The 10,877-nt window shown below is 51.1% G+C and overlaps 1 protein-coding gene across 1 annotated transcript in view; it reads left to right on the top strand.

The window, feature by feature from the left end:
* Nucleotides 1-10,877, top strand: part of NOS1 (nitric oxide synthase 1 (neuronal)) — a 150,240-nt gene that overhangs the window by 27,884 nt on the left and 111,479 nt on the right. The window contains 1 exon segment of the mRNA XM_011928709.1: nt 1,235-2,385. Coding sequence (XP_011784099.1) covers nt 1,661-2,385 — 725 coding nt within the window. The 5' untranslated portion in view covers nt 1,235-1,660.

Here is a 10,877-nt window from a genome sequence, read left to right as displayed (position 1 = left end):
ACCATGTTGGCCAGGCTGGTCTCGAACTCCTGACCTCAGATAATCCACCTGCCTTGGCCTCCCAAAGTGCTGGGATTACAGGTGTGAGGCACTGTGCCCGGCCTGATTTTTTTTTCTTTAATAAATAGAGACAGGGTCTCGCTATGTTGCCCAGGCTGGTCTCGAACTCCTGGGCTCATGCGATCCTCCCACCTTAGCCTCCCAAAATGCTGGGATTACAGGTGTGAGTCTCCATACCCATCCTAGAGTATAAATTTAGAAGAGTTAAAGTATAAGTTTAAAAGCTCAGGCTCAAGGTCAAACCCTCCCCCTGCCATTATTCTCTTTGTGACCTTGGACAAGTTACTGAACCTTCCCAAGCTTCCCTTTCCTCTTCTTTTGAGGAGTTATCATTAGGATCAAAGGAGAAATAAAAAATACATGTGTTAAGAGCGAACGTGCTCAAAAAGTGTCTGCCGTGTTTAGTCTTTGGGGTTTTTCTTTCTTCAGTCAACTAATATTCATTGAGTACCTGCAATGTTCCTATGTTTCCCTTAGGGGTATAAAATCTACTCTTCCTAAGGTTTCTCCATCAGGGTTTCAGCTGTGTGTGTAGCAAAAGTGTCTTCTACAATTTTGTGTGGACCCATCTTCTTAGTATTCATGTTTGTAGTGTGACTAAGCCTATCCTTTTGAACATGGAACAAGCTAATAATTATAAAAATGGTTATGAAGGCCAACTGACGTTCGTCATCGTTGGGTCCATGAAAGGCAGTGTCATTCCTGTTCCACTGGGCTTTTGGGAGTGGCTGGAAAAGAGAGCCCAAAAATCCATGCCAGCTGAGCCCCTGAGCTATGGATGGAAAATGTATACAAGACACAGAGAGCAACTAGAATGCTTGACAAGTTGGACTGATGACTTCTCGTGGTAGGAAAGAGATAAGAGAGGTTTTCTGATTCTTGTCACTTGATTTCTGGGGCTGACCGTCCGTGGTTTGCCCAGGGAGACCCTTTCGTCCCAGAGGGCGTTGATCATGGAAGTGAAACTAGGTATTTTGCAGCTAACTAGGAAAGGTGGCTCTTCCAGGAAGAAGGATTTTGTTTCTAGGTTGGCTTGAAATTCTGGAGTGTCTTGTGGCTAGACTTTGTCAGTTGGCTGCATTTTCTATCTCAGTTTTCAAGGTGATGTTGGGCACTCTACTTCAATCTCTTTTTGTAAAATTCTTTTCATCCCCTTCCTGTTCTTCCTCTTCAGCTCATGATGCCTCAGATCTGATCCGCATCTAACAGGCTGGCAATGAAGATACCCAGAGAATAGTTCACATCTATCATGCGTCACTTCTAGACACAGCCACCAGACGCGTCTCCTCCCCTCTCTGCCTGACCTGTGGCTTAGGGACACATCCCACTGCCTCGCTTGACGTCTGCCTGGTCAACCATCACTTCCTTAGAGAATAAGGAGAGAGGTGGACGCAGGAAATCATGCCACCGACAGGCCACCAGCCATGAGTGGGTGACGCTGAGTTGACGTCAAAGACAGAGAGGGCTGAAGCCTTGTCAGCACCTGTCACCCCGGCTCCTGCTCTCGGCGTAGCCTGAAGCCTGGCTCCTCCTGGTGAAATCATCTTGGCCTGATAGCATCGTGAAGTCTTCAGATAGGACCCCTTGGAAGCTGGTTACCATGGAGGATCACATGTTCGGTGTTCAGCAAATCCAGCCCAATGTCATTTCTGTTCGTCTTTTTAAGCGCAAAGTTGGGGGCCTGGGATTCCTGGTGAAGGAGCGGGTCAGTAAGCCACCCGTGATCATCTCCGACCTGATTCGTGGGGGCGCCGCGGAGCAGAGTGGCCTCATCCAGGCCGGAGACATCATTCTTGCCGTCAACGGCCGGCCCTTGGTGGACCTGAGCTATGACAGCGCCCTGGAGGTACTCAGAGGCATTGCCTCCGAGACCCACGTGGTCCTTATTCTGAGGGGCCCTGAAGGCTTCACCACGCACCTGGAGACCACCTTTACAGGTGATGGGACCCCCAAAACCATCCGGGTGACACAGCCCTTGGGTCCCCCCACCAAAGCTGTGGATCTGTCCCACCAGCCATCGGCCGGCAAAGAACAACCCCTGGCAGTGGATGGGGCCTCAGGTCCTGGGAATGGGCCTCAGCATGCCCAAGACGATGGGCAGGAGGCTGGCTCGCTCCCCCATGCCAACGGCCTAGCCCCCAGGCCCCCAGGCCAGGACCCTGCAAAGAAAGCAGCCAGAGTTGGCCTCCAAGGCAGAGGGGAGAACAATGAACTGCTCAAGGAGATAGAGCCTGTGCTGAACCTTCTCACCAGTGGGAGCAGAGGGGTCAAGGGAGGGGCACCTGCCAAGGCAGAGATGAAAGATATGGGAATCCAGGTGGACAGGTAAGCTCCACAGAGGGGTGTGTGTGTGTGTGTGTGTGTGTGTGTGTGTGCATGTGCGCATGCTTGTGTGTGTACATTTGCGTCCATTGAGACTCAGCCTCACAGCCCAGAAGCCAACCTGGGCTGTCTCAGACACATGTATATGCATTCCCACTTGACGGTCCCCTTGATCTTCACTTAAAATTACATTCGCAAGAGGCCAGAGGGCATAGCTTCTAGGATGCTTCTCTTGTCACAAAACCCAGAGCGAATTAATCATCATGGTAGCAGACAGTGTGTCTTCTCATCTTTATCCCCTGTAATCCTCCAGGAACCCAGGAACTTGCATTTTTACAATCTATGTTTCACAAGCGAGAAGACAGAGGCTCAGAGTGGAGGCTGCCCTTCCTGAGGTTGCCTAGCAAGTGGGAGGCATGTGTGCATGGCACCCTGGGGTGTGTGGCTCTGCAAAACCCCTTGGAAGACAGGAGGGAAGAACTGAGCCTGGGGCAACCATTAGCCTAAATCAGCTTTCTCCTCATTGCAGCCAGTCCAGGATGTGTAAAATTCTAAAGGAGGAGAAGGGAATCAAAGTCTAGAATTGGCCCCAGTTCCCAAAAACTGCAGTCTTGCTGGGATTATGTGAGAGCTGGGACGAGAACTTAAAGAACTGGGTACCAGCCCTCTATGTTTACCAGATGAATGTTTTCAATTCTCTGCAGGAGGAGAGCTGGCAGCAGAGTGGGTGATGCTAGCTCCTTCTCTGGGAAGAAATCAGCGGCTGGGCCAGGCGGTCAGAGAATAATGGGTCAGGAGATTAAACACAGAGAGAAGTTTCTCTGTCCCCCTTCCATTTGCATCTTAGGTCTGGCGCTGATGCTACAGTCCCCAGTGCTGCCAGGGTGGGTCTAGGCATACTCAGAGGGAGGCTCAGTCTGGGGCCACCAAAAAATCCAGGCCAAGATTTCCCAACCCTTTCCCCAAGAACGCCAAAGTGTCCTCAGAGCACTTAGAGATCTTCAGGAACATTCTGCCTCCCCCGACCCCGACAACCTGGGGGCCTGGATTAAGGTAGCTCCCCAGGTCCCACATTCACTCATTTAACAAATGTTCATCGAGGACCTACTGTGTGTCAGGCACTGTCCTATGCTCTAGGGTGGAGCAATGAATGAAATCAACAAATCCCCTGCCCTTGGGGAGCTTACAGTCTAGTGGGGAGGACTGGTGATAAATAAGATAAATATATAAAATATGTAATGAGGTCATGTGCTATAGATGCATAATGATGTCTCAGTCATCAAAGGGCCGCTTATGTATCAGGGATCCTATTAGATTATAAAACTGTATTGTTACTGTACCTTTTCCATGTTTAGATATGTTTAGATCCACAAATTCTTACAATTGTGTTACAGTTGCCTTCAGCATTCCCTACAGTCACATGCTGTACAGGTTCATAGTCTGGAGGCAATAGGCTACACCATATAGCCTAGGTGTGGTGTGGAGTAGGCTGTCCCATCCAGGTTTGTGTAAGTGCACTCTGCGATGTTCCCACAATGGCTGAACTGCCTAATGATGCATTTCACAGAATGTGTCCCTGTGGTAAAGCGATATGTGATCGTCTGTTAGGGATATATGTAAAGGAGATAAAGAAAGCGGGGAAGGGATTAGCTGGGCATGATGGCACATGCCTGTAGTCGCAGCTACTCAGGCGGCTGAGGCAGGAGAATCACTCAGACCTGGGAGGCGGAGGTTGCAGTGAGCTGAGATTGCACTGCTACCCTTCAGCCTGGGCAACAGAGCGAGAGGAGAGAGAGACTCCGTCTCAAAAAAAAAAAAAAAAAAAAGGGAGGAAAGGATGGGATCAGAAATATTGAGAACTTTTAACTAGGGAAGCTAGAGCAGGTCTCACTAGGGCAAGGTGGCTAACGCCTATAATCCCAGCACTATGGAAGGCCGAGGTGAGCAGATCACCTGAGGTCAGGAGTTTGAGACCAACCTGCCAACACGGTGAAACCTCATCTCTACTAAAAATACAAAATTAGCCAGGTGTGATGGTGGGTGCCTGTAATCCCAGGTACTTGGGAGGCTGAGCTAGGAGAATCGCTTGAACCTGGGAGACGGAGGTTGCAGTGAGCCGAGATCCAGCCTGGACCACACTCCAGGCTAGGCTCCAGCCTGGACCACAGAGCGAGACTCCGTCTCATAATTAATTAATTAAATGCCTGGAGGAAGGGAGAGAAGGAGTCTGGGAGCTTTCCAGGGGTGGGAGAGGGGATGGGCACTCCAGGTAGAGAGAAGAGCCTGTGCAGAGTCCTGAGGTAGGAGTGTGCTTAACGTGTTTGAGGCGCTGCATGGGATGCAGCCTTCCTCCCACATTGCCCTTTGGTGGCCCCTCAGTCTGTGGCAGCCCACCTCAGTCTGCCAGTGCATTAGAGTTTTCCTGACTTCTCACACCTGGACAAAAATGGGGCCCATTCCATCAAGACCCCAGAGCCCCCCAAGGAGTAAGACAGGGCCTCCATCACAAGTCCCTGGGCAGAGGGAAAACCAGGGTCACAGGCCTCCCTTTAAGCCTCTTCCCTCCAACCTACTTCTTTTTCCCCCCCCCGTATATTCCCTGGGGACAGCCTGGAGTCCTCCCTGCACCTTTGGTCCTCATCCCCAGGAGGAGGAAGACCAAGAGTCTGGGTCTAGATACACACAGCATGGTGTGACGTCTCAGTGAGGTAGATGCATGCATGGGGAGCTCTGTGGCGTTGGATGTGCATTTCCAGAGTGGGTAGCCAGGATCAGTCTTCGGGATTCAGCTGACTGGGGGAGATTTGGAGGCTGAGTCACTCACAACTAGCACAGGAGGCCTCCCAGGCTGGAACCCGGGCCTCAGGGAGCTGCCACTGCCCCTAGGTCCCTCCAGCAGCACATCCAGTGGAGGTGGCATCTTGAGGCCCTGCTGTGGCTCCCAGCAGTCCAGCTCATGCCATGGAGTTAAATTCTAAGGCAGCTGTAGGATCCAGAACAGAAGGCATTGGCCTTGTTTGCCAGGAGGCTTTGGGAAGTGTCCCTACCGAAAGGCTGCCCCCAAGCACCACCTCTGCCTCCCAGTCCTCTACCACCCTTGCTGTCCTTCAGTGCTCCCTCTCCCTTAGTGCTCCCTCTCCTGAGAAGAGCAGCACCAGTGTGGAATGGGAGCTCTGTCTTACCTTATATAAGCAGAGTGCCCTTCCCATGGGCAGCTGAATCCTAGCTGTATCTAGTGTCCCATGCACTTGATTGCAATTCTCAACTGGGCATGGGTTGGGCATGGAGGGGTGAGTATCAGAATTCCCAGGGGCTCTATTTCAGCCACACCCCCAGAACCCCAGGAGTGTGAACCTCTGTATGCGATGTGGAGATGTCCCCCAGAGGATCCCAGTGCAACCTCCCTTCCAGAACTGGGAGCTGGGTCCTTCCCCTCCAAGGAGTTCATTGGATCCTCTCCCCCAGCCGACAGTCTGGGACATGAGGCTTGGAGCAGAACTCTAGGCTTGGGTGTGATGCGGAGAACTTCATGGGAGCCCTCGTGTCACCAGGCACCAAGAGGTTCCTCTCCAAACGCCATCTCAGGAAATAGTCTCCTGTCTTTGTTTCCCCAAACAAGAGGGCGAGACAAGCCAGCCTGACATGGATGCCCCTGCAGACCTATTTTCCCAACTCAGGAGGCTGCATCCAAGCTCTCAGCTTCCCTCATCCCTTGCAGTCCTCCCACTAGTCACCCATCTCAACTGTGACCGTGATGAGGTGGTTTGCCCAAAAGCAGCCAAAAAACCTGCTTCAGAGGAGAGACAAGGTCTGGAGAAGGTGGCTTAGAGCAAGTACAGGGCTCTATGAAACTCACTTAGGTGAGCAGTTCTAAGGATGAGTGATATTTAATAATAGTGCGTGTCCTCCTAGCTCAATGGCTTGCACTCAAAGCACCCCCATTTCTTTTTTTTTTTTTTTTTTTTTTTGGACGGGGGTTTGCTCTGTCGCCCGGGCTGGAGTGCAGTGGCCGGATCTCAGCTCACTGCAAGCTCCGCCTCCCGGTTTTACGCCATTCTCCTGCCTCAGCCTCCCGAGTAGCTAGGGCTACAGGCGCCCGCCACCTCGCCCGTGCATATTTTTTTGCTTTTTTAGTAGAGACGGCGTTTCACCATGTTAGCCAGGATGGTCTCAATCTCCTGACCTCGTGATCCGCCCGCCTCGGCCCCCCAAAGTGCTGGGATTACAGGAACGAGCCACCTGGCTAATTTTTGTATTTTTAATAGAGACAGGGTTTCGCCATGTTGGCCAGGCTGGTCTTAAACTCCTGACCTCAGGTGATCCGCCCGTCTCGGCCCCCCAAAGTGCTGGGATTACAGGAGTGAGCCACCATGCCCGGCCAGCACCTCCATTTCTTAACACATATTTTTCAGTGTCTTTACTAATTCATGGATCATATAACGTACTCGCACTTCTTATTTTTAAAATCTAATAAAATACCGTTAACTATTAAATGAAGGGGACCTCATAAAAATAACTTATAATTTCAAAAGCCTGTAATTTAACATATCAGCGTTCAGACACGACCGCACTGGAGCGGTCAGATGTTTGCGCCTAAACATAGAATTGCTGCAAACACAACAGCGTCAGAAGCAGAGACTGACACAGGTGTGTTGTTCTGGCAACTCAAACGCCGTGAGCAGCGTCGCCTTGGTGATGCGATTTTCCAAAATGCTGAATGACTCCTGATAAAGCGACGGGTAAATCCATCTTTCCTTCATTTACCCAGTGCATTTACTGCATGGAAAATTCAGTCTGTTTTAAAGCCGTATTTATACAGGAGAGAGTTGGGATCTCAGTCCAGGAATATAAGCTTGTCTTTTATATGCGTGAAGTCCTGGAGATCGTGTGGCATGCAAGACTCTCTTCCCTCATGTTCCTGGTGTTGCAGGATGGCCACCACCCCTAATGCCACCTCCCTCCTACTACAGTGCCAGGAGCACCTCCACCTCCATCCTTGTAACAACCAAAACTACCTCCACAAATTGCCAAATGGCCTCCTAGGGGCTGAAATAAGGACCTCTTTAGGCATCGGTGTCCCAAGTCAGGAATTGGAATCCCAGAGCAAGAATGTTCTTCGGGGTCACTCTTGTGACAGGCAGTCCTGGCTTGATTCAAGCCGCTTAGAGCACACGGCTGCTTGGAAAATGCTCATCCTCCCAGTGACCTCTCCATCCAGGCTGCATGTAGGGGTGGACATCAGCACTGGCATCCTGGATGCTGGGTGAAGTCACTGGCCCGAGAAAACCCACTGGCTTGGGTGACAGTGAAGCCCACCAGGCCCAGAGCCCCAGATCCAGGGCGCACCTGCCAGTCGGGGGGCCAAGCTGAGGCGGGAGCTGTCACTGCTTCTCAGCAGTGCCCTGTCTCTCCTGCTCTGTTGTCCCCATTTTCTTTCTTTCTTTCCTCTTGGAAACAGGCTTAATCTCCTGCCACATCTCTTCCATTCCCCCATGGGGCGTCCCTGTAGTTTCGGGATGGTGGCACTTATTTGGGAGGAGAAGTGATGTTTACTCTAAAGATAGTCTTATCCCTTCATCCCAGGAGGAAGGTGGCTCCAGCAGGCAGCGGCAGCAATACGAGGGCGTTTGAGGAAGGGAGGTAGTGAGTCCCAAAGTTTCAGCACCTTCTGGACTTGGGAGCAGTCACTTTATTTGTTTGTTTGTTTGTTTGTTTGTTATTTGTTTAGAGACAGAGTCTTGCTCTGTAGCCCAGGCTGGAGTGCAGTGGCGCCATGATGGCTCACTGCAATCTCTACCTCCTGGGCTCAAGTGATCCTCCCACCTCAGCTCCCTAAGTACCTGGGACCATGCCCAGCTAATTCTTTATTTTTTTTTGTAGAAACGGGGTTTCATCAGGTTGCCCAGGCTGGTCTCAAACTCCTGGCCTCAAATTATCCACCTGCCTCAGCCTCCCAAAGTGCTGGGATTACAGGTGTGAGGCACCGCACCTGGCTGGAGCGGTCACTTTAAAATGCTGCATGTAAGAGAATATCCAGGTTACTCAGCTTGCTGCCCTGAAGGAGGGTTTCAAAGAGGCCAAGGTTCCCGATCCAGCATCCATCTGGACCAGCAGGTCAGCTTCGCCCTGTGCTCTGATAACCCCTCCCACTTGTAGGGCACTTGGTTACTTACAAAGTCCCTTCACAATAGTTGTCAGCCTCTTCCGAGAGTGTCTGAATTCCACCCCATAAGGAGGGTATGTGGTTTCACCCTACTTTCATAGATGAGGGCGAGGCTCAGAGAGGTAAACAACTTTCCCAAGGTCACACAGCACCAGCCACAGGGTGCTCTCCTGGTTCCACCTAGAAGCCTCATAGTGAGTGTCTAGAACTTAATGGACAAGCCAGGTGGGTGGCTTATGCCTTACTCCCACATCTTGGAAGGCTGAGGCAAGTGGCTTACTTGAGGTCAGGAGTTCAAGACCAGCCTGGCCAATATGGTGAAATCCCATCTCTACTGAAAAAAAAAAAAAAAATTAGCCAGATGTGGCGGTGCATGCCTGTAGTCCCAGCTACTTGGGAGGCTGAGGCAGGAGAATCACTTGAACCTGGGAGGCAGAGATTGCAGGGAGTTGAGATTGCCCCACTACACTCCATCCTGAGTGACAGAGCTACACTCTGTCTCAAAATAAAATAAAATAAAATAAAATAAAATAAAATAAAATAAAAATTAAAGGGACACTAGGCAAGAGAATGTGACTGGGGGAACAGAAGTCAATTTCAACTCCAGAGAATCAACTCAGTTGTCGGAGGCAGAGAAGAAAGCTCCTTCTGTGGGAAGCCTAAGTTTTATAATTATTAGGCTGGTTAATCTCTGTGGAGCACTAGAAGTGAGTCTGGCTCTATGCTACAGTCTGTCAGTTAAGTCGTTTTCTGTGCACAGCACTTTGTTTTCCTGATGGGGAAACCAAGACTCAGAGAGGTATGGTCACTTGTCCCAGATCACACAGCTGGCAAGTAGCAAAGCCAGGACTTGACCCCAAACTCATACTCTTGGCCTCTACTGACTTTCTAGATTGCACGGTTGGCCACAGTGCACTTGGCTTCTAGCCGTCACATTTTTTAGGACACTGGAATATTTTCTTAGCATCTGAAAGGGAAACTGAGGCCTTGGGTGCCGTCTACTAAAGAAAGTGCCCCTGGCCTGTTGTAGTGAATGCAGGTCACCCTGAGGGATGCCCACGACCCCGCTTCATTCAAGCAACAGGAGGGACTCCCCCATTTATGGAAGGGCCTCTTCATTTGCTCTGTGGTCCTCGTGCCCTTTCTTCTTCACTGCAACCTTGGTGGGCAGGCAGGCTTATTCCATGGCTCTTCCTCAGAATAAAAGGCTGGGTACCCACCTGACAACACAGCAGGAACACAGGTGGAGAGAGGGTGAAGGATGGGATGAAAAAGCCCATCCTTCATCCAAGGCTGGTTCCCACCCATGGTCTCACCATTTAAGCGCCACATTCTATGCCTCTCTGAATCCCCATCATTTAGTTCCAAGCTTGACCCCAGAGTAGGCCTGAAAGGAGGGAGGGAGGGAAGGAAGGAAGAATGCATGAAGAAAGTAGGGGGGGAGGGAGTAAGGAGGGAAGCAAGGAAGGAGGTAAGGAGGGGAGGAAGGAAGAAAGGAAGGAGATAGGGAAGAGAGGAGGGAAGGAAGGAGGGAAGGAAGTGGGGAAGGAAGGAAGGAGGGAGGGAAGGAAGGAGGGAGGGAAGGAGAGATGAAAGAAGGAGGGAAGGAAGAAAGAAAGGAAGCAGGGAAGGAAGGAAGAAAGGAAGGAGATAGGGAAGAGAGGAGGGAAGGAAGGAGGGAAGGAAGTGGGGAAGGAAGGAAAGAGGGAGGGAAGGAAGGAGGGAGGGAAGGAGAGATGAAAGAAGGAGGGAAGGAAGAAAGAAAGGAAGCAGGGAAGGAAGGAGGGAGGAAAGGAATGAGAGAGGGAAGGAAGGAGGGAGGCAAAGAAGAAGAGAGGGAAGGAGGGAGGGAGGGGAAGAGGGACAGGGAAGGAAGGAAGGAAAGAAGGAGAGAGGGAAGGAAGGAGGAAGGGAAGAAGAAGAGAGGGAAGGAAGGAGGGAGGGAAGGACAGAGGAAAGGAAGGAAGGAGGGAAGGGAGAAAGAAAAGGGAAAGAAGGAGGGAGGGAAAGCAGAAGTGAGGAAAGGGAGGAGGGAAGAAAGGAGGAAGGGAAAGAGAGAACGAGGGAGGAAGGAGAGGAGGGACAGAGGGAAGGAAGGAAGGAGGGAGGGAAGGAAGAGGAGGGACAGAGGGAGGGAAGGAAGAAAGGTAAGAGGAAGGGAAAGAAGGAGGGAAGGAAGGAAGGAGGGAGGAAGGGAAAGAAGGAGGGAGGGAAGGAAAGAGGGAGAAAGGGAAAGAAGGAGGGAGGGAAGGAAGGAGGGAGGAAGGGAAGGAAGGAGAGAGGGAGAGGAGAGAAGGAGGGAAGGAAGAAGAGAGGGAGGGAAGGAATGAAA

The sequence above is a fragment of the Colobus angolensis genome, unplaced genomic scaffold (assembly GCF_000951035.1).
Source record: "Colobus angolensis palliatus isolate OR3802 unplaced genomic scaffold, Cang.pa_1.0 Scaffold79, whole genome shotgun sequence".
Classification (NCBI taxonomy): Eukaryota; Metazoa; Chordata; class Mammalia; order Primates; family Cercopithecidae; genus Colobus; species Colobus angolensis.
This window is presented reverse-complemented; position numbering and strand designations above follow the sequence as displayed.